The following is a 23849-nucleotide window of genomic DNA, read 5'->3' as shown; positions in this document are numbered from 1 at the left end:
GGGAACAACATTAATAAATAGGCAGGGAAGAGGAACCAGCTAAAAAGACTAAAAAGGAACAGTCAGAGAGATCAGAGGAAAACACAAAGATTAAAGGACACAGAAGTCAAAAGGAAAGTTTTGGGAAGGGATGAAGAGCCAGCTATGTCACATGTCAAACAAAATAAAGACTGAAAAACCTCTGTTGGATTTAGCCAGTAGAATGTGACCAGAACAGTGTCAGCCAGACCACAGGGACCTGGGGAGTGATGGGAAAAATGGAGATGAGACAGGGAACAAGAAGCGTAGCTGAAAAAGGAGGGAGGCAACACAGTGGTAACTTGAGGGGAACACTGGGTTGGAAGGACATGTCTGGAAGCTTTAGAGAAAAGAATAAACAGGGAGAGACTGAAGACATAGAGGAGAGAGGGGAAAACAGAAAAGAGAGGAACTGGATAGGAAGAAGATAATCTCTCAGAGAGGAGGTACATCCCACAGGAAGGATAGGTGCTCCTCGATTTATGACGAAGTTACATTCTGGCAAACCCATCGTTAAGCTGAAAATATAACACACCTAAAATATGGAACATCGTAGCTTAGCCTGGCCAACCTTAAACATGCTCAAAACACGTTAGTCTACAGTTAGGCAAAATCATCTAACACAGACCCTATTTTATAATAAGGTGTTGACTATCTCATGTAATCAAAGTGAAAGAATGGTTGTATGGGTACTCAAAGTGTATTTTTTATTTTGTTTTGTTTTTGAGACGGAGTCTTGCTCTGTCACCCAGGCTGGAGTGCAGTGGTGCGATCTCAGCTCACTGCAACCTCTACGTCCCTGGTTCAAGTGATTCTCCTGCCTCAGCCGCTTGAGTAGCTGGGATTACAGGCAATCACAACCACAACCACACCCAACTAATTTTTATATTTTTAGTAGAGATAGAGTTTCACCATGTTGGCTAGGCTGGTCTCAAACTCCTGACCTCAAGTGATCTGCCCCCCTCAGCCTCCGAAAGTGCTGGGATTACAGGTGTGTGCCACTGCACCTGGCCTCGAATTGTATGGTTTCTACTGAATACGTATAACCTTTGAACCATCATAAAGTTGAAAGACTGCAAGTCAGGGACCATCTGTATAGTGAGTTCTCACTTGCAGAGGTAATTGTTTATATAAACTAAAAAGACCATACAGTCTACAGTATAACTAATCAAGATTCACACTTGAATTCAGTATAAATGATTATGGTTAAAAACAGTATTTGCCTCTTAAGGATATATTATGAAGATGGCTCACCTGAGCTTTCCTCCATTCAGTTTAGTCTGATGTGCACCTTCACTGATCACTGGGTTCATGTGAGAGAGCTTTCTGAACTAGGTATAATGGGGACCAGTGGGCCCTTGGCTCAGATGATGGTCAATAAAAACAGGCTGTGGCAGGCAGACTTCTAAGAAGGCCCCCAAGATTCCCACTCCTGTATGCACACTCTATGTAATCCCCCTCCCTTGAGTGTGGGCAAATGATAGAACAGTCACTCTCGTAATTACATTTCATTCTCCATTACATTTCAAGACTCCATATAGGACCTTGGACAGTTACTCCAGCTGGCTGTGTGGCTAAGACCTGAGGGGGCCTCTAGGAGGTAAGAGCAACTCCTAGCTGAGAGCCAGCAAGAAAGTTAGAGACCTCAGTCCTACATCCACCAGGACCTGGATTCTGCCAACAACCTGAGTGAGCCTAAAAGAGGACCCTGAACTCCAGATCAGACTATAGTACTAGCTGACACCCTGATTTCTGCCTGGGGAGACTACAGGAAGAGGACCTAGTCAACTCATGCCCAGGTGACTGAAGCACAGAAACTATGAGGTAAGTAAGTATGTGTTGTTTTAAGATGCTAAGTCTGCGGTAATGTGTTAAGCAGCAATTTAAAAACAAATATACAGGGCAACAGAGATGGTATCCATGCCCAAAACGAAAAACACCAGTGATCACACAGTGAGGTTAAGACACCTGATGCTCAGCGATAAGGGCTTTAACTCGGTCAATGTTCTGTGGGATTGGCTCCTGATCCCGCTGAATGAGGGTGGTCTCAGCCCACTGGATCCACGCCAGAAGTTCTTCCAGGAGCTCAGCATTAGCCACCAGTTCTGACAAGGCCGTTTCAAGACGATGCTGGTGCTGCTTAGCCCATGTCAGGACCTGTGGAAAAAGAAGGAAACCATGGTCTCTTTCAGTCAAGCATACCTGTTTGTTTCCAAAGCCCTTTTTCATCTGATTTTCACAATGACTTTTTATTTTTGTTTATTTTTTTGGAGACAGACTCTTGCTCTGTCACCCAGACTGGAGTGCAGTGGCACAAACTCGGCTCACTGCAACCTCTGCCTCCTGGGTTCAAGTGATTCTCCTGCTTCAGCCTCCCAAGTAACTGGGATTACAGACTTGCGCCACCATGCCCGGCTAATTTTTTGTATTTTTGTAGAGATGGGTTTCACCATGTTGCCCAGGCTTGTCTTGAACTCCTGAGCTCGGGTAATCCGCCTGCCTCAGCCTCCCAAAGTTCTAGGATTACAGGCGTGATCCACTGCTCCCGGCGAACCCAATGACTTTTTAGAGGAGAGAGCACCCAAACAGTCAAGAGACTTCACTATTACCCCAGTGACAACTGGGATAAGAGCTGGAATAAAATATCAGCTCTCTTGAAAGCAAATCTAGTATAGTTGTTCCTTGGTATCCACAGGGAACTGGTCCCAGTACCACCTGCGGATACTAAAATCCATGCATACTCAAGGTCTGTAATTGGTTTTGTGGAACCTGCAAAAGTCTGCCCTCTGTACACATGGGCTTCGCTTCCCGTGAATTTTCTATATTTTTTTCTATCCACGTTTGGCTGTGAATGTGGACCCCAACCAATATGGAGGGCTGACTGTATTTACTGAACAATAACCGCATATAAGTGGACCTGTGCAGTTGAAACACACATTGTTCCAGGGTCAGCTCTACATCCTATTAACACAGGACTTCCCAGGAAGGGACACTACACACAACATGTCCACTGAAAGTCACTATTAACATAGCACTATGCCAACACTACTACTCCCCGTTGCCACACATTACCAAGAAAACAGTCTTTACTAAAATGTTAACTTAATTTTTGCTGAGATATTCACAGTGAGTGAAAGATTCCTTACCTAGGAGAAAAATACTATACCATAGTAATAGTTTACTGGGCGTGTGTGGTCCTCCTCTGAACCAGGGACTCACCTCCTCAAAGCGAGCTCGGATGATGGTGATCCAGTGTTTGATGGTTGTGATGCAATCGGGGTGGCAGACAGCCAGGATGACTTCTCCCATGGCTACTGCTGAGTTAACGTCCACTCGCTTTTCTTCTACTTTCTTCATGAATTCCTAAACAAAAAAGATTTTAAAACAAATACTTAAAAAGTCTACATTAGCAGCACTGTTAGTTTACATTGAGGGGGGATAAATTTCAATGTTTTCTTTTTCCTCCATGTGTTGACACAGACCTCTAAAAGCCTGTACTTAGTTATTTATGGCATTTTAATTCTAAAAGATGTGGGAAGGTGAGGGGTTTACACAAGAATGACTTTCTCTGGTGGAGATGACAACAAGAATAGGACACACAGAGGTATGCCCCCTTTTTCCTATTCGAGTTAGTTTCTTTCTTTTTTAATCCCATTTTTCATTTATTCATTTCATGTTGGTAAACATATTTGTATTGGAAAAATATAATTATAGTTATAAAAATCATAATATTTAAAAAATACCCATAACAGAATGTAATGATAAAACCATGATTAAAATCTCTGAGTGGATAAAATAAAAATTTAAAAAGGGAAACAACATTTCCCACCTCTTTAGGATAGACTGAGACCCCAGACACTGCACCATACTCTACAGCTTGGTAAGTGGTTCTGGGGGATCATATCAGGGCCTAAAGCTGGTAACATAAGGAAAGGCAAACAAAGGAATATGCAGGTGAGGAGGAAAGAAGATGAAATAGTCCACGTTTTTCTTTATATAATACCATGTTTTAAAAACTTGTTACAATCAACATATATTACTTTTCTAAGAATGAATGTTAATGTTTAAGATGTCAAAAAACCCACCAGCTATTTCCCTTTCATTCCTGCTATGAGCTAGGGCCACTCTGGTTTTGTTCCTTCTCATGTGAGTTCTGATAATTCCAAGAAAAAGTTGCTTTCATTTAGTGGTAGGCAGCCCTCAAGGTGGTAGGTAGCATGAGGTCACCAAACCGCAAGGCTGAATTACCTTATGGGTGTCAATGAGAGACTGCAGGGCCTCTGTGTCATCAGGAAGTGCTCCCCGAAAGCGAAGCGTTTGCTCTGCTTCAGAAAGCCACTCCAACAGCATGTGAACTGTGTCCCGAAACACTTCCGCCTGAAATAACCAAGCACAAAAGATTCAACCTCTCTCTGCAGCCAAGGACCTAGACACTGGGACATGCCAGGGAAAGGGTCCAGTGTTCATTCAGACATTTCATGGCCTCATCAAAACTCCACAAAGGTTATCTTTCATTTGTAGATCTTTGAAAATCAGCTGAATTCATTATTTCTCAAAATGAATGTTAAAAGTTTTATAGAACATTCAGAGTATCAATTTTCAACTCTGTTACACTTAATTCAAGACTGACTGGAACAGATTCTAGTAAAAGAAAAACAAAATAAACCCACTCAGATCTGTCCCTTGGGTTGGGACAGCAAATGTCTCTTACCTGTTTCAAGGCCTGCTCAAGCCGGCTTTGTTTGGAAACAGAGAGTTTACAGACAGTGTCCCAGCGAGTGCTCAGTTCCTGGAGCTGCCCTTTTACCCAAGTGGTGTCATCTCGACTATTCTCAATCAGCTCACGGCCTGACCGCTTCAGGACCTGAACGGTTCCTGTTCGCTTTCCCAGTTCCTTCTGGAAAACCTAGAAAAGAAAATAGGAGAATTAGTTTGTTTGAGGAATGTTTTGAGTCCAAGAAACCACTGGGAAATAATAATTTTCTTGGTAGGGTCTAATCATGTGTCTTTTATGCATAGAGGGAGGCAGAGCAATGTATAAGAAAAAACAACCAGGCCGGGCGCAGTGGCTCATGCCTGCAATCCCAGCATTTTGGGATGCCAAGATGAGAGGATTGCTTGAGCCCAGGAGTTCAAGACCAGTCTGGGCAACATGGCGAGACCAAATCTCATGAAAAAAAAAAAAAAAAAGAAAAAAAAACAACCAGAAAATGTGGCTCTAAATGCTAGCTCAGGCATTTGGGAAACACATAATTTTGAAAAGTTGCTTAAGGCCCAGTTTCTTCATCTATAAAATGGTAATCATTATACTAATGTTTCCAGAATTATGGGAAATAAAAACATAACTGCTCCGCACATAACAAGAATCTGTTGTAATTTCAAGGTAAAGTTAAATGCTTGTGCTGAAACAGGAGGATATTACATAATCCAACATGACAGGTAGAGATGATGTTAAATATTGGCGTGCATGGTGTTAAGACTGTTAGGTGGCCGGGCGCGGTGGCTCAAGCCTGTAATCCCAGCACTTTGGGAGGCCGAGACGGGCGGATCACGAGGTCAGGAGATCGAGACCATCCTGGCTAACACAGTGAAACCCCATCTCTACTAAAAATACAAAAACTTAGCCGGGCGAGGTGGCGGGCGCCTGTAGTCCCAGCTACTCGGGAGGCTGAGGCGGGAGAATGGCGTGAACCCGGGAGGCGGAGCTTGCAGTGAGCTGAGATCCGGCCACTGCACTCCAGCCTGGGTGACAGAGCGAGACTCCGTCTCAAAAAAAAAAAAAAAAAAAAGACTGTTAGGTTCAGAAGTGGTTTAAAAAAAAATCACTCATTTCCATTTTAGGAGTCAGTGGAAATGGATATCTTACGGGTTTCCGTTGGAATTTAAATCCATTTTGTGACTCAACTGAAACAAACAGGAAGAGGAGCAACCTTGAAGTGAAGTTTACACATTGCCAAATCTGAATCAAACCAATTTTGGTAAATTCTGTGACTAATGCAGAATCTCAGCAACAGTTTGTTTGAACACACAAAGCAACTGTCAGGCTCTCTTTCTCCCCTAGAAAGAAGGGCAGAGGCAATCACGTGTAGAAGATCCTAGGGCACTGCACTCCAACATAGCCCAGACCTCGCCCTTACCTTGTGTGCATCCATGAGGTTCATGACGAGGTCGAGGTCCCCGTGCACGGGTTGGTCCTCAGCCAGCTGTGGCTCCACCTTGTATAACCAGTCAACCAAGGCCTGCAAAGCATCCATGAACTGACCCGAAAAGAGCAGGGCTTCCTCCAACTTGTGCTGCCTGAGAAATGCACACAAATGCTACCATTTTTAGGGATTCCTTTTACAAATGGCCCACAATTCTGCCTCGCTGAAAGGGAATATTGTTTGAACCCTATATAGAGAGTGACATCTACATTAGAACAGTTAGAAATAGAGTAAAAAGTAACTGAGAGATGGTGAGACATTTTAAATCAAACCACCCTCTAGAATGGATTAAGGGTAGCACAGGGGACAGAGAGAGATACCCTTCAGGCATCTTATAGCCCAGTGACACACAGGCACACTCTAACAACCCAAGGTCTGTGTTAATCACCTTATACCATTCCAAGTAAAAGATGACGGTTTTGGTAATCATCAGGAATCAGGAGTTCAACTCCTAGCTCTGTATCAGTTGTGTGACCTTAGGCTGTTTCTTCATCTCCCTGAACCTCAGCCACCTCATCAAAAAAAATTGGAGTACAGGCCAAGTGTGTTGGCTCACACTTGTAATCCCAGCACTCTGGCAGGCCAAGGTGGGAGGATCACTTGAGGTCAGGAGTTAGAGAACAGCCTGGACAATAGCAAGACCTTGTCTCTACTCAAATAAAAATGGCTGGGTGTGGTGGCTGACGCCTGTAATCCCAGCACTTTGGGACGCCGAGGCGGGTGGATCAAGAGGTCAGGAGTTCCAGACCAGCCTGGTCAATATGGTGAAACCCCATCTCTACTAAAAATATTTTTAAAAATTAGCTGGGCGTGGTGGCGTGCACCTATAGTCCCAGCTACTCAGGAGGCTGAGGAAGGAGAATTGCTTGAACCCGGGAGACGGAGGTTGCAGTGAGCCGAGCCGAGATTGTGCCACTGCACTCCAGCCTGGGCGACAGAGGAAGATTCCATCTCAAAAACAAAAACAAAAAACATTAGCCAGGTGTGGTGGCACATGCCTATAGTCTGAGCTACTCGAGAGGCTGAGGTGGGAGGATCACTTGAGCCCAGGAGTTGAAGGCTGCAGTAAGCTCTGCACTCCAGCCTGGGTGAGAGAGCTAGACCCTGTCTCAACAAGACCAAAAAAAAAAAAAGAAAAATGCTGGGCACGGTGGCTCATGCCTGTAATCCCAGCACTTTGGGAGGCTGAGGCGGGTGGATCATGAGGTCAGGTGATCGAGACCATCCTGGCTAACATAGTGAAACCTCATCTCTACTAAAAATACAAAAAATTAGCCAAGCGTGGTGGCAGGTGCCTGTACTCCCAGCTACTCAGGAGGCTGAGGCAGGAGAATGGTGTGAACCCAGGAGGCGGAGCTTGCAGTGAGCCGAGATCGCGCCACTGCACTCTAGCCTGGGAGACACAGCAAGACTCCTTCTCAAAAAAAAAAAGAAAAAAAAGTACAAATAGGGTAGCGATATTGTAATATTTAGCATGGCATAGTGGGTACGAATAGATAAAAGTACAACTTTTAGAACCAAACTGCCACGGTTTAAACCTCAGCTTTGCCAATATGGTAGCTGAGTGACCTTAGGGGAGGTTAAGAACCTCTTTATGGTCATTTTCTCATCTGTAAAATGGCAATAAAAGTGGTACCCACCTCAGTGGTTATGAGGATTAAATTATTATTAGCCACTGTTTGGTATATATTCAGTAGTAATTGCCCAGCAAAGGTCAGGTATCATTATGGTAAAATGAGGTAATGCATGTAGAGGCTTTGGAGTGTCCCAGAGCAGTCAATAAGACAGCTGTTGGTATTACAAATTGACGATTTACAAATACTTTTGAGTTACTGATCTTCTATTATTGTTGCTTTGATTTTATAGGTCTCTCTCTTTCTAATACAGTAAAGTTCAAGTTTAAAATGAGAATTTTTATACATTTTATTTAAATTATAACAGTCTTTGAACTAACTGGTGGTGTTAAGATGGTACAAAACCTCTTACTGATGCATTAGCTTTATCACCATTTTATAGAATCTGGTAAGAGCCTCTTGCTTTTGGGATCCCGGTTAGACCCCTGAAGGGGACATTCATGCTCACCGCTCCACAGACTTGCCACAAACAGTATCCCATTTGTCTCTGACTTCTCCTAGGAAATTGTCAAGTTTCTGAGTATCTTCGGGAAGCAAAGTCTTTTCTTTCAGTGCTCTGCCAGTTCTAATTGTGGTATCATATACAGGCTGCTTGCCACCAAGAGTTTTCTGAAACTCCTATGTTTCCAGAAAGAAAACAAAAAAGTGTTAAAAGTCAGATGACATCTTGATTTGGAACAAAATAATTTGAGTTTTCAGGCTAGAAACCAAATAAAGTATGAATGTCACCAGTTTTTTTGAACTAAAATTAACCATAGCTTATCCTTAAGAAATTCATAATTTTTTGTTTATATCATACACAGAAGTGCCTGACAATTTGTGAAAGCCTACAGTTTTAACTAGTTACTCCCATATCTACTTTGCTTAAACTGTTATTTAAATGAGCAAATATCATGATTAGATTATCTAGATATAAAATGGAACCCTGGCTTCATCATTTTGACTTTTAAACATAACCGATTGGTTTTCTTTTTACTAGCTCTGATTTGTATTTTTGGCAAGCTACAAGCTTTAGTGAATAGTATTCTTGGGACCTAAGACCAATTAACTGCTTTACCTTATGCTTAGAAAGCTGAAGTTTAATTTTGTCTGGGTCATTGGATATCTCTAGTTCTGAGTCCAGGTGACTCTCGGCATCTTCTAGCCAGTCAATCAGTTTTTTCCAAGCTTCATGGAACTAAAATTACATAAGAAGTAAGTTAACAGGAATGAATATACACACTATACAGCACATTTGAGAATCATCCCAGAGACTCAATACATGCAGCCCAAGATTCTTCAGTGAATTAGTATCTCTCCTCTCCAACTTACTTGTTTTGCCCGCTTCCTGGCATCATCTAGTGATCGCCCTCTTTCAATAGATCGCTGGACAACCTTCTCCCATCGAGACTGCACGCTAACCAACAAATTCTTGATCAGAACAACATCCTGTTTTTGGCTAAGGAACTTTAATTGATTCCCAGTTTGATCCAGCTCAATGATCTGGTCTCGATGAGCATTTACTTCATTAGCAAAAACCTGAAGGAACAACAGTGCTCTTTTTAAGCTTAAGATAAGATAAAGGGGCATTTCTTTCAATTAGTGCTTTCAAAAAGAAGGCAGCATCGTAATATCATAGTTACCTTGTGCTCTTCTATCTGGGAAAGGACAGTATTTAGAATCAGGCTTGGTGGAGAAGCGATGTTTAAACTCTGCTCTGCTAGAGTGAGCCAGTTGATAAATTCTTGTAGGGAATTCTGGAATTCTGTTGCCAAGTTGAGGGCCTCTTCCAGCTTTGACTGAATTTCAAGTAAAACACACACACACAAAGAAAAAGTGCCAATTTCAGGAATTATAGCTTCAGCAACAAAGGCATGAATTGTACACCAAATGAAATGACCTCTAAAAAGGAAGCCTCATTTAATCGACCTTCAAACATGCTTTATTTGTAAAGAAGGGGACATTTTAATGTTATTGTCTGAAACAAGTGGGCAAGAACTGTGTACATGGAAAAGGAAATAGAGCACAATAAGCAGCTAAGTTCCTTTCTCTGCTACTCTCCATTTCCTTGAACGGGATTAAGACTATTCAATAACAGTAAGTGAACAGACCCTTCAGTGGTGACAGCTGTAGGATCTGCAACCTGCTTTGGGTAATGTTTCAGTTTCCTTTAATATACTTTTTGTTGTATAAAAATGGCTAAATGAAAAGCAATTTACTACAAAGATGATGTTCAATGTAGTACTCTTTGTTTAAATACATGTTTTCAGAAAATATGGCATATGAAAATATGAGTCTAAAAATTATGCTTATGCTATAAGAAGAAGAGGTAATGAAAGAAGCCAAGACATTCTAGGCAAAAATCTGACAACACTAGATGTAGATTTTCAGACACTTTCATTTACCTAAGAACGGCAACAACAACAGCTCATTCAGGGAAAAGGCTGCTCCTCACAAGTACACTTCAATCCCACAGAGTTCATAAACTCCATCCTCAGAGACCTACACTAACCTTTTGGTAATGACTTCTGCCTCTGGCCGACCTACTAGGCAGGCAAAGTAAAAATGATGGGCTGGCAAAAATGAGTATTTCCAAAATATTCACAGAAAAAACTCCAAGATGTACACTAAAAATGTTAACTTGTTAATTCTACCTGACTGGGTTATAATTTCTATTTTCCTTTTTGCCTTTTCAGGTTATTTTTGTAACTCCCCCACCGCCACCCAAAAAAGAAGCTATTACAATAAATGTTATAAAAATGTACAAACCCAATCTAAACAAATCAGGTGGAAAAATGAAATCCACTTCAAATATACAGAGGAATGTTTAGAAATTAATATATTACAACTTCCTAGATAGGAATTCTTTCCACATCATTTTATCTACATATTCTTTATATTTTTTATATCTACTTTATAGATATAAAAGATATACTTTTATATCTAATTTATATCTTTATATTCTTTATATCTACATATTCTTTGTATTTTCTTAATACAGCACCACACACATTTAATAAATGATTTTACTGATCCTGAAGGTAATGTTCCTGCAAGATAATAAACTATCCTTGACACTCAGTTTTTGCCTGACCATTTCTGATGATGGGCAACTATGTCTTAAGGTATTTTGCTCAACTATTAAGAAAACTCTCTGAAAATTTCTTGTTTATGAGCTAGAATCTGTCTCAGTTTATTTAATCTTAGCTTTGCCTTCTGCAGGATCTATGGATGACAGCCTGTCCAAGGATTAGTTGTGTTTTTTTTTTTTTGGAGACAGGTTCTTGATGTCACCCAAGCTAGAATGCAGTGGCACCATCACCTCTCACTGCAGCCTCAACCCTCCAGGATCAGGTGAGCCTCCTACTTCAGCCTCCCAAGTAGCTAGGACTACAGGCATGTGCCATCACACCTGGCTAATTTTTAGGTATTTTTGTAGAGATGGGGTCTTGCTATATTGCCCAGGCTGGTCTCAAACTCCTGGTGTTAAGCAATCCTCCTGCATCAGCCTCCCAAGTGCTGGAATTACAGGTGCGAGCCCCCAGGTCTGGCCCTGTCCAAGAATTAGCATACACTTAGGTCCTTTAGCCATTCTTTACATAACCAAATTACCCAATCCCATGCTAGAAGGCTTTTAGGAAATTAATGCTTCTCTCAAGATATTCATGTGTTTTATGTCCTTCTGTTCATTAATTTCCCAATGATAGGGTCATCTTTAGTGTTTCCACCATAAATCAGGCACGGGGCTTGGCACACACTTGCTCAATAACTATTCATTGAGTGAATGTGGTCAACAGGTTTATGTATATATTGCATACTTGATCTGACCAGCAAAAAATACAGTGAAACTCTGTACTCATAAAAAATAATCTTTTTGGGCAAACACCTTCATCCCTAATCATCTTTCATTATTTTGTAGAGAAGAGAATTTGATCTTTGAGGATGAGTAGGAAGAGGTCATATAATTTACTTCTCTCTTGATTTCTAGTAAATTTCCTTGCATACTGCATTTACATTAGGAACCAAATTCCTTGTGGAGAATTATTAGTCATCGTCCCTACATGCCCTGTCCCCAATCTCTCAACTCCAAGACACCAACTCCAGCAAAATCTTGTTTTTAAGTAGAAGACAAATTGATGATTAATATAGGACATAAAACCCACCATGGAGCAACAATGGCAGTAATGTCTTAACAGGTAAGGAATGAATAATTATATAAGCAAACAACAACAGAAACTTATAACATCAATGCGACTCAACACGGACAGAATCAGTTCTGCAACTTCTGTTACAATACCCTGGTCTTCAAAAAATCTTCATATAAATAAGATGGCAATTATTATACATGCAGTCAGTCAGTAAATTACTCAAACATGGGGATCATACACTGTACCTTTCTTTCTTCCATCTTACTGCTGACCGCATGCCACTTCTGCTCCAAAAGTGCTACACTCTGTTCTGTCTTGGAGCCAGACCCAGAGTCGTCACGGCTTAGAAGCATGAGTCTGCCCTTGTCAAGCAGTTGATTATAAGTCTCTTCCCTGGCTTTCAGCTGGGAATAGAGTTCCTACAAGAAAAGGCAGGAAAGATATCAATTATACCCATTCTCTGGAAGACACCTACATATAGATTCTGTAGCAGAGTCTGGGAAAGTCCAGGAAGAGATCATCTTGATTAAAAGCCATTCTTTTGGAATCAGTGCAAGTGCTGAGCTATAAGGGAATGAGACCCACCATACTTAATAATAAAAGTAGCTGTAATAAGGAAATACTAATTACTTAGAATTCATTTGTATTAAAATGTAAATATTAACATATTTTACTAAATAAAATAACAAGTGACAAATTAAAATATTAAAATAATTTTATCACCCATAGAAGAAAAACATTTTTAAGGATTAGAGATCCCTCAAAAGACTCCAATAATCTATTTCCACTTTTCATGAAAAATTTGCCTAGAAATTATGTTGCTTTTGGTTCTAGCATGCATTCTTGAAATACTGTTAGTAACTATTTGATTTCCATAAACCTCCATTAAGTAGTTTCCTTCTTAAGTACAAACACATCTGTGTTACATATTTTTCTTCTTGATGCTGTCATCTTCAAGTCAATATATGTGTGCCAATAAAGCCGATTAACTCAAAATTTCCAGCTGACCCTTGCCTGTCACTACTGCTGCCTACTGTAAGGTATTAGAAGCCTGTAACAGGCAGCAATCCCCAAAGGTTATACTATATTTTTGATAAAAATGCACTACTTTGTAGATTTCCAGATACATATTAATACATCACTATGAACTTGGAAGGGAGCTATTGAATATGGGATGCTTATACTCAATTTAAAAAAACTGCTATTACCATATGTGTATCAAGCTGTTCCCTAGCAGTTTCAGGAAGTCCTCCTGTGGGCTTAGATGCAGAAAGCTGGCTCTCCATTCTAGTAAGTTCCAAGAGGAAATCTTCAATTTCACTGTGGAAGCCCTGGGCCTTTTGAGAAAAAAGATATAGAAAGAAATATGTCAACCACATCAGTAATCAATTCTCAGCTTCAAAAGTAAACTTTCCAAATGATATGAGGAATTTATCTTGAGGGAGGAATTCTGGGCTGCTCTCTGGCAAAGTTGTTCTGTTGCCAGATTAGCATGGGGCCAATATTATTGTTAGAATCTAGCAGAACCCTTTAGACCTCACTATAACATATTATAAATGCTTGACACAATCAGGTGAATTGACTATATGATTAAGGTACTCTTGAACAGGGAGAGACCTGACTTGATCCAACACAAAAAGGGAATCATACAAGTGAAGATCTACTAACTTTGAATAGTGAATAAAAAGACTGAGCTACAAACGAATTCAAAAAAGAACTACCCAATCAAAAGCTGCTCTTTCCAGATAAATTACAGCACAGTATGAACCTTCCCCTCAAGACATAAGGGGTTCTTTGCTTTTCAAATTGATCTCCTCTCTCTTAGACAGGCTTTCTGTTATCTGTATAGCTCTTCCTACCTCACTTGGATGTCACATGTACCTGCTGCAGAGTTGACTGAAGCTGCTGCTCCCTCTCCTCTGTTTTCTGTAACACTGACTCCCAGCATTGGTTCATGGTTTCCAAACGGCTCCTTAAGCTGCTGGCATCATCTCCAGCACTGGATTCAAGAAGCTCATTGCCAGCTTTGTTGACTGTTTCCACTGTGGCTTGATGAGCCAAAACATCATTTTTTAGGACCTAAAAAATGTTGAACAACATAATTTATCTCCATGGATATCATCTAACTTGGTTCTCTAAGGTATACACAACATTCGAATGCTTCTGGTGGCAATATCTGGTCTCAATAGGGTTAGAGATGAAGAAATGAAAATACTTACATGGTGTTTTGCGAGCTCAACTTCAATGACTTTTGGGTCTCCACTTATTGGTCTCTGAGCATCTAACAACTCTTCAGTATGAGTCAGCCAACTCATTAGTTCCTCTAAGGCATGTTGGAACTGACCAAGGGCCAACAGAGCACCTTCTAGTTTGTGCTACTCAGGAAAAGACAGAAAGGGAACATTCATTAGGAAATTAGAAAAGAGCAGAGAGTAGTTCACTGATGTCATCTACCACCTGCCTTACCTGTCGGTGGGCAATTTTCTCACCCAGGTTCTCCCAGAGGTGTTTGAGTTCTGTCAGTGGTTCTCGTATAATGTCTCTGTCTGTCTCATCAGTAGCTTTCTTTAACATCAGTTCACCCTGGTGATTAAGCTTCTCCATCTCAATTTGCTGCTGGTAAACTTCGACTTTGAACTCCTGCCAAAGACACACTCAATGTTAACATCAAATCAAGTCTTTAAAAACTAAAATAAAACAACTGTTCTTCAAAAGCCATACCCAGATACAAACCTTCATTTCATTTAACTGATCTTTAACAGTATTGAGGTCCGTGCCAACAGGGGGCATGGTGCAGAGTTTAATCACAGTGTTATCTAGCCAGTCAAACATAGACTAGAACAAAAGACAAGTAAACAGTCAAAAACAACCAGAAGTATTTGGGAGAGAATGAACATTATCCCTGCTAACATAAGAAGACATAAATCAATCAAAGCACCTTGTGCTGTTTGTGATTTTAGGTAAGGGGCACAAATAAGGAATAATGATCTTTATTAATAATACAGTGATTTAATAATGGAGCCAACATTATCAAAATAATGTTCAAAATAAAGTACAATTCGGAAATACTAAATTTGAATAAAAGTTAAGATTTCTTAATCCCAGCTAGCAAGCTCATGGTGTTCTGAAGTAACTGTGCCAAACTGTGCTTGAAGATAACCTGGGTTTGGAACCTCTGGCAAGCAATGACTTTCACAGTAAGACCAGCTTCACAACATAGTTGAATGAATCTATGATGAGCAGGGAACGATAAAAATGGCAGGAAGAGTAAGAATTCAGACAGATGTCACTACTTTTTTCACTACAAGTGGGGAACTTTGGCTAGATTTGTGGAAATAGCACTATCTTAGGTCTGCAGTCCTGTGAAGGTGATCCACTCTTGTGCTGAATTCTGAAAATGATAAAAATGACAAAAAACAGAACCTGTATTTCCTTGGTGGTCACCTACTGGCCTCTCACCTGAAGAGTGTCCTGATACTGCACAGCAGCTTGCATAGCATCCTCAAGTTTTTCTAGCCTCTCTTTCCATGTTTTGTTTAAGTTCTCCCAAGCATTATTCATCTAGGGGAAAAACATTCAATCACATTCTTCAATCAGTATCACTCTTCAGTCTGAGCCCACTAATGTTCTAACTGAATGCCTCATCCATTTCTCCGCACCTCATCAATGCTCTTCCTCACTTCAGGCTTCTCAGTTTCTCCACAGGCAAAAATCAAATCTGCTCCAAGGATCCGAATAAACTCCAGCTCCTCATGCAGACCATCTGTCTCTTCCTTAATAGTCTACATGTAAATGAACAGAATATAAGCCAAAACAGAAAACAGAACAGAACTTACCAAACTTTGCAAATGTGATTTATACCCCATCAATAGCAGATGTGCAATGTAACTGTCAATTTCACTTATCTGGACGCTAAAGCTTCAGACTCTAAGTGGTTATTTTTCATATACACAAAATATGTATTACATATAGATATATGTATATATAAAATAGTATAGAAAAGGCACAGTGAGCTTCAATCATTTACCAAAGGTTCATCCCTTCCTGCCTCCAAAAAAATAGCCGGGTGTGGTGGCATATGACTGTAGTCCCAGCTACTAGGTAGGCTGAGATGGTTGGATTGCTTGAGCCTGGGAGGTGGAGGTTGCAGTGAGCCAAGATCGTGCTACTGCAATCCAGCCTGGGTTGCAGTGAGAGGCTGTCTCAAAAAAATAAAAATAAAAAATAAAAAGAAAAAAAAAGAAAAAAAAGAAAAAAGCACCAAAAGACTAGAAAAAAGTATGTCAAAGTAACAACTGTTATCTCTAGATAATGAGTCCAAAAATCGATTTTTATTGTCTACCATCTATTTTTCTACACTTAAGAAATGTAATATAATGAGCAGGTTTTTTTCAATTGGAGAATGTCTCAACTTAAAAAGAAACTTTAGGCCTGGAGCAGTGGCTCACACCTGTAATCCCAGCACTTTGGGAGGCCGAGGTGGGTGGATCATCTGAGGTCAGGAGTTTGGAACCAGCTGGTCAATATGGGGAACCCTCCCCGCCCGTCTCTACTAAAAATACAAAAATTAGCCAGGCATAGTGGTGCATGCCTGTAATCCCAGCTACTCAGGAGGCTGAGGCAGGAGAACCGCTTGAACCCGGGAGGCGGAGGTTGCAGTGAGCCAAGATCATGCAATTGCATTCCAGCCTGGGTGACAAGAGCAAAAAACAAAAACAAAAACAGAAACCTTTAAGGTACTCAGCCTGGCTAAGCTATTAACATACCTCACTTTGATTTGATAAAGTGCTTTTTCTAGAGGACAGACACCTAAGAGAAAAGGTTTTGTTTCCTTCTTACCTCAGCAGCTTCAACCTGTTGTTTGATGATGGAAGGATCAATGCCTGGGCTTTCCAAGTCATGGACAATATCCTGGGTGTCTTTGATGGTGGTCAGGAGAGCTGCCATGTCATACCAGAACTTCTCTGCTAATTCAAGGACATCAAGAAATTTGATTTCTCGCTCTTCGGCCCGAGCTTTGATGTCCTCCCAGAAGAATACCATTTGATCCAATTTATCCTGGATTTCTGAGCAGGTTAAAAAAAGAGATATGAATAGAACTTCCCTAAGAGCCTGAAATTGGTCTCTTCAGAAATTCCATCTAACTCTGACCTTTTCAACGAAACTATCTTTAAAAAAAAAAATGCTAAGCATTTATAACTAAAGGATAATTTTCTATTTTAGTTTTACTATTCTTTCTTTCTTTTCTTCTTTTCTTTTTTGAGTCTTGCTCTTGTCACCCAGACTGGAGTGCAGTGGTGCAATCTCGGCTCACTGCAACCTCTGCCTCCGGGTTCCAGAGATTCTCCTGCCTCAGCCTCCCAAGTAGCCAGGATTACAGGCATGCGCCACCATGCCCGGCTAATTTTTATATTTTTAGTAGAGTCGGGGTTTCACCATGTTGGCCAGGCTGGTCTCAAATTCCTGACCTCAGGTGATCCACCCGCTTTGCCCTCCCAAAGTGCTTGGATTATCAGCATGAGCCACCGCACCTGGCCTATTATTTATTTATTTATTTATTTATTTTTTTTAAAGAGAGGGAATTTCACTCTGTCACCCAGGCTGGAGTGCAGCGGCGTGATCTTGGCTCACCTGCCTCCCAGGTTCAAGTGATTCTTCCGCCTCAGCCTCCTGAATGGTTGAGATTACAGGCGCACACCACCACGCCCAGCCAATTTTTGTATTTTTACAAAATTTTGCTATGTTGGCCAGGCTGGTGTCGAACTCCTGGCCTTGAGTGATTTGCCCACCTCAGCCTCCCAAAGTGCTGGGGTTACAGGCATGAGCCACTGCGGGTGGCCCTGGCCTATTTCTACACTAGTGTTTTCCTCTTACATTGGTCTCCCACATAAAGGGATTACAGAAGTAATCCAGAAATGAGCTATCACCTACTATAAAGGTAGTGCTAGTATACAAACCCCCTAACTTACAAAAGGGCTGAGATGAGAACTCTGTTTCCAGTGTTCTGTGTTAAACTTGTATGTTTCCCATGGAAAGTGTTACAAAAGGTAGCTATGTTCTACCCACTACTGATACCCTAGTTTACTCACGTTAGGGGTTAAAGGAGCTTTTGTTTCCTGGCCTGGGAATCTAACTACCAATTGTAACCTTGTTTCAATGGGGAAATGTGTTCTGAATTCCAAATGATTTTCCAATGACTTTCTGGAATACTCATTACTGGGGACTGCCTTTACATTCAAAGAAAGAAATAAATCTGGTGGGATGCTGAAAATAACCACAGCCTAGAATTTATTCTGTTGATTTTTAAAAATAATGACAGTCATCAAGCACCTTTTGCAGCCAGATCCTTGTCTGCTCCCTGAGATCGTCCAATGAGCTCCTCTCCACGGCGCTTCAAGGCCTCAAAGGATGGCTGCAGTTTTTCTAGCTCCACGGTGGCACTCTTATTGTCACTGATGCACTCTCTGATCTTGTCTACTTCAGCAGGGATCAGTGGTGGCATACGTAGGCGAGAGGAAAGATTCTCCAGTGTCTCCAACATAGGCTCAATTTTATCATGAAACTAAACAAATGTTGGAACATTACCATCACAGCATACCTCATCACTCTTCTTGGGGAAATGTTAAGGAATAAGGACAAGATATTGTCCTAGTACTGTTTAGGATAACCTGTGTTCAGTCTAGCCCAATGGCTGTTAAGTGTTGAGTTTGGTTAAGAAACTGTTTTGGGCCAGGGGCAGTGGCTCACACCTGTGTGTGTGAGGGGCAGTGGCTCACACCTGTGTGGCTCACTCCCAGCACCTTGGGAGGCTGAGGTGTGTGGATCACCTGAGGTCAGGAGTTCGAGACCAGCCTGGCCAACATGGTGAAACTCTGTCCCTACTAAAAATCAAAAAATTAGCCGGCCTTGGTGGTGTGCGCCTGTAGTCCCAGCTACTAGGGAGGCTGAGGCACGAATCACTTGAACCTGGGGGGCAGAGGTTGCAGTGAGCTGAGATTGTGCCACTGCACTCCAGCCTGGGTGACAGAGTAAGACTCTGTCTCAAACAAAACAAAACAAAACAAAACAAAAAAACACACAAAAAAACTCCAAAACTGTTTTGGGCATAGTACACCAGAACTGGCCCATTAGGAAAAAAAAAAAAAAAAAGCCAATATTTATTTTAAGACTCTAAATATATGAATATACTAGAAACCAATTCAAATCTTTAGTGCTGCCACAATATTTCTCCTATTCCAACTCATGTAACAAAAAAGGGACAAGACTATGAAACTGCTGAGAGTCAGTATGTCAACATCTGAGATGACAGTTGCATGCAACAGACTAGACCAACAAGTTAGATGCCCTCCACCAGCTGTGTAAATGGATGGGGAACTTAATATGCTACACGACTTGTAGTTTAAAAGTATCATGGCATGCAATTTAATGACCCACCTTATCGAACAGTAAGAGGAAAAAATGTTGGAATAATTTAAGGTAATTAAGGAAGACCAAATCTAACCTTGTTCTTAAAGAATTATTACTGTCCCAGTTTTCTGGTACTTTGAAGAACATGACTACAACTGAAAAGTTCTCATTAAAATTTGATGCAGAGAGGGGAGAAAAGAGAGCAAAACAGATAAGCTTGCCTCCTAAGAAAAATCTATCTCAAACCAACTCTGGTTTTAGTTAGAGAAAGGCTTATCAATTTCAAGTGTCCTATAGAAAAAACATGGTGGGACTCCTTTTAACAAAATCACTTCCCATCACTCTCTCACGTCTAGGTTCCACCCCAGATGAAACTGACATAATAAACTGCACTAATTAAATTTATTCCACTAAAGTTAAGGGAAATTCCCTTATAGGTAATGACCTCAATTTTCAGCATTATAAGAACACCCTAGTCCCAATGGGGATGGGTACCTTACCTCTGTAATCTGTAATGGTGGGCGCGGTCAACACAACAATGAAATGTGACGATGTGGGGAAGACAGGAGCAGGCAGCAACAACACAAAGTAACACATTCCACAATGTGAGTGAGAGATGGGACGGAAGGTGGGGGGAGAAACTTGAGTAAGTACAAATATTAACCAAGAATATTGACTAAACATAGGAATAAAATACCCAGACATGACAACAGTACCACTAAGAGTAATATATTAGTTGAAAGTATGTAGTTACATGCTTTAAACCCCTCTGCTGGTTTATGCTTCTCTTTGGCTCTTACTACTCCCTACTCAAGCATCTTAAATATGAGTTAGCTGGTTGCTTAAGAAAACTAATGTGCTGTTGCTCTAAAGCTAAAAAGTAACAGGTTCAACAAACACTTTTTTGAGGCAGTCACAGCTTTTGAATCTGCAAGGTAGATTTATTCAAACTCATGTGCTAAAGGATCATCACAACATAAAGTTTTCAGAGAAACCATCAACAGACAATATATACCAGCCAAGATGCATTTCACTCTCCTCAGAATGTCAGTATGCCAATGTTCCTTGGAATAAAAATGCAGATAGGCTAAGCTTTCTGTTCTATATACCAATCAAGTATTAACATGCTGGTCTGGACATTGCTGAGCACAGAGGCATACCTGATACAGAGACCTCTTGTTTAGAACAGCAGACAGTTGAAGGTTATGAGTGTCAGACACACACATACCTGTGCGGACTGGGACACGGCCTCATCCAGAGCCAGGGCTCGCTGGCGCACCTCCTCCTTTATTTGGGCATACATGTTTTCTGCTTTCTGGTATTTTTCTTCCACCATTTCCCCTTCCTCGGGGTTTAATTCCTTTAGTTGTGGGCCTATCTTTAGTAGTTTGTCAATATGAGGTTTGTGTTCAGCAATAGATTCCCTTAATTGCTAGGTAAAAAAACAATTAAACCATAATGAATACTTTTATACCAGTTCACTTACTTTGTTCAGAGCTAATATCAACTTTAAGAGGAACAAACAAAATTGTTAAAAACCAGCAAGGCCCAGCATCTCACCATTTGTGCAGGAACAGAAAAACACCTAAATCTTAGGTTCTGATTCTACCCAATTCTCTTAATTTTTAAAAGTCAGTTCTGATGTCTCATCACCCTAGCAGCCTTCCTGGAAACATCCTCTCTTCTCTTCCCCTACCACCTGTGTCATACAAGTCTACTCCACACTCTTCTGTAATCATAAGTACTTCTATGTACTCTATTTTACTCTACATGGTTTAATAATTGTCTACCTCCCCAGACTGAGATACCAAGCTGGATAAGCTATGAATAGCAACATTTTTGGCAATCCAACCACTCCTTGACTTTACTGTTGGCTACGTCCAGTTTATATCCTTCCACTTATAGGAATAGCAATAAGCACAAGCCATAAACCAGAAATAAACATTTTAAAGTGTCATTAACTATACAGAGCAAATGCCTTCTGACATTACCTCATGGCTTTCACTCCAGTTGGTGCCTAAGTAGAAAGTACCATCCAACCACACCTTGAGTGTAACAACATGCTACTATCCCCGGAAATATTTTAAATTCCATTGATTTTTAGTGAGTTGCTTCTTTTAGCTCTGTCATTCCAAGGTTCTCGATATCTCTATAATCTTAGTGTTTAATCAATTGATATTAAACAACAAAGGAAATAATTCAGATTATATATTATGAAAGGAATTCTAACTGATTAAGAATTAACTTCATAACACAGAACTTGCACCTATAGACACTAAGAAATGTTGTTTTTAAATAAATTATAGAGACCATTTTAGAGCAATAAAATGAAATTTGGCATGCTCCTTACCCTCATTTCCTCTTGTTGCTGCCTGAGCTGCTCATGATCAATGGCTGGAGGGGGTAACTGTGCTATTAGTGCCCGAGTTTCCTCAATCCAGGGGCTGAGCTCTTCGTAAGTTTCCCAAAACTGGTTTACTAAGACCTGGGCCCGCTCTAGGCGGGCATAACGCTCTGAATTGAGTAGGCTAATGGCTTCATATTGCTGTATTAGAGACTCTGTCTTTTCCTAGGTGAGTAAAAAAAAAAAAAAAAAGTTTAAGTGTTACTATTATAAACTCTTAAGAAAAAAAGTAGGTATATATACATTAAAAAGTCTAAAAGAATACACAAATTATTTTAAAATATGAATAAAGTAAGATTAGAAGTGATTTTTATTTTCTTTATACTTACCTGAAATTTTCTAATTTTCCTATCATACATGTATTTTATTTCTAATTTTTAAAAGATAAAAGTTTAAAAGGCAGTAAAATAGTGTAAGAAAAACACAGCAAATTTAATCTTTCAGTAATGACACACAACCTTAGATATAGCATTATTATTATTATATATGTTTTTGAGACAGTGTCTCACTTTGTCACCAAGGCTGGAGTGCAGTGGCGTGATCTCGGCTCACTGCAACCTCCGCCTCCTGGGTTCAAGGGATTCTCCTGCTTCAGCTTCCCGAGTAGCTGGGATTACAGGTTCCCGCCGCCAGGTCCAGCTAATTTTTGTATTTTTAGTAGAGACAGGGTTTCTCCATGTTGGCCAGGCTGGTCTCAAACTGCTGACCTCAGGTAATCTACCCACCTTGGCCTCCCAAAACGCTGGGATAACAGGCATCAGCCACCGTGCCTGGCCAATATAGTATTATTATAATGGATCAGTTTAAAACTGAACATCTAAGGGGCTACGATGGAATCTTTGCCTATCCAAGTTTTGCCTGTCATTTTTCTTCTGATTAAAAAAAAGTCTCCAGAAACCTGCCATTTATGCTTCAAATGTTTAGGATAAGTAGCTCAGTTTATGAGTATTTCTGAGGAAACTGTGGTTAAATATATCCTTTATAAAACAAAACAAAACAAAACAAAAAAACCTGCCAACAAACTATCTTGACCAATCCTTTTAAAACTTAGGTATGACCTTTTAGAAGGATAAAGCTGGACTGTAATAACAATTGTAAGAAAAGTCCAGGAAGGAAAAAGCCTTAAACCATCATTTCACAATTGTGCTTCTAATTCACCATGATCAAGACAGGAACAATATGGCAAATAAATAAATGTAATTCACCTGTAATACAGTTTTCTGCTCCTCCCCACATGTGCCAAAGATTTCACTACGGTGACTGAAGAGTTCATCCATTGAATCTTTGTGTCGAATAATGTCAATGGAGAAAGCCTTTGAAAAGTAAAATGTAGTTAAGTCAAGAAGTAAAAAGACCCTTTTCCTGTGTTACTGAAGGTTAAGACAAAATCCATGAAAAAGCCACATTAAAAATTGTTCTTATACAGTTTGACACTTTGCCTATCCAACATCTTCTTTAGCTTATCTTTTTACTAGCTTACAAAAATTTCTACTCTCCTAAAAATCACCAAGGAAATTGCTAATTATGGATTAATGGGCCTATTTTTCCTTTCTTACAAAGCAAAAAAAAAAAAAAAAAAAATTCTTCCTCGTCTCAACCAAGTACATAGAAAATTAATTTCTATTTACCATCATGCCATTAAATTATTCCACTTGACATGGGATAGTCCGAAACTCTCCTTGTCACTCTAAGTTACTGATGATTCTGTTAGCTCAGGAAAGAGTGGGCACATACCTTCTGTACCTGAAGCTGAGCTGTGGTCTGGTCCTGTTCCAGGCGAATTGGACCCAGAGCCATCAGTTTCCGTTTTGTTTCAGCAACCCAAGCTAGTTCTGCATCAGCAGCTTGCTCATACTAATAGACGTATTAAAGAAAAATAAACAAATTATATACAGCCAAGTCTCCTCAGAACTGTAATTTATTCAACACAGCAGGGCCTGGATTTTCAGTAATATAGTTTATATCTCACAAAGTAGAGTCAAAACTGGGAAGAATTTCATAAAATCACAATTCAAGATGCAAACAAGTTAGAACTGACCATATTTAAATTTCTTTA

At 40.3% G+C, this 23849-nt stretch overlaps 1 protein-coding gene across 42 annotated transcripts in view; it reads right to left on the bottom strand.

Moving 5' to 3' along the window:
* MACF1 (microtubule actin crosslinking factor 1) overlaps positions 1-23849 on the bottom strand; it is a 409997-nt gene that overhangs the window by 32689 nt on the left and 353459 nt on the right. For 38 of the 42 annotated variants that reach the window (XM_031667185.1, XM_031667174.1, XM_031667208.1 and 35 more), the window contains 24 exons: positions 23528-23647; positions 22999-23106; positions 21740-21958; positions 20618-20821; positions 19890-19898; positions 18313-18544; positions 16822-17048; positions 15642-15764; positions 15442-15543; positions 14716-14817; positions 14449-14622; positions 14202-14357; positions 13864-14061; positions 13191-13319; positions 12228-12401; positions 9478-9633; positions 9167-9373; positions 8913-9032; positions 8304-8473; positions 6156-6315; positions 4730-4924; positions 4267-4395; positions 3238-3381; positions 1987-2175 (listed from right to left, as the gene is read on the bottom strand). In XM_031667185.1, the coding sequence (XP_031523045.1) occupies positions 1987-2175; positions 3238-3381; positions 4267-4395; positions 4730-4924; positions 6156-6315; positions 8304-8473; positions 8913-9032; positions 9167-9373; positions 9478-9633; positions 12228-12401; positions 13191-13319; positions 13864-14061; positions 14202-14357; positions 14449-14622; positions 14716-14817; positions 15442-15543; positions 15642-15764; positions 16822-17048; positions 18313-18544; positions 19890-19898; positions 20618-20821; positions 21740-21958; positions 22999-23106; positions 23528-23647 (3747 nt within the window). The remainder of the gene's footprint in view (positions 1-1986; positions 2176-3237; positions 3382-4266; positions 4396-4729; positions 4925-6155; positions 6316-8303; positions 8474-8912; positions 9033-9166; positions 9374-9477; positions 9634-12227; positions 12402-13190; positions 13320-13863; positions 14062-14201; positions 14358-14448; positions 14623-14715; positions 14818-15441; positions 15544-15641; positions 15765-16821; positions 17049-18312; positions 18545-19889; positions 19899-20617; positions 20822-21739; positions 21959-22998; positions 23107-23527; positions 23648-23849) is intronic. The other 4 variants (XM_031667245.1, XM_031667270.1, XM_031667137.1 and 1 more) reach the window with 1 other exon arrangement.

This window comes from Papio anubis, chromosome 1, assembly GCF_008728515.1.
Source record: "Papio anubis isolate 15944 chromosome 1, Panubis1.0, whole genome shotgun sequence".
Classification (NCBI taxonomy): Eukaryota; Metazoa; Chordata; class Mammalia; order Primates; family Cercopithecidae; genus Papio; species Papio anubis.
This window is presented reverse-complemented; position numbering and strand designations above follow the sequence as displayed.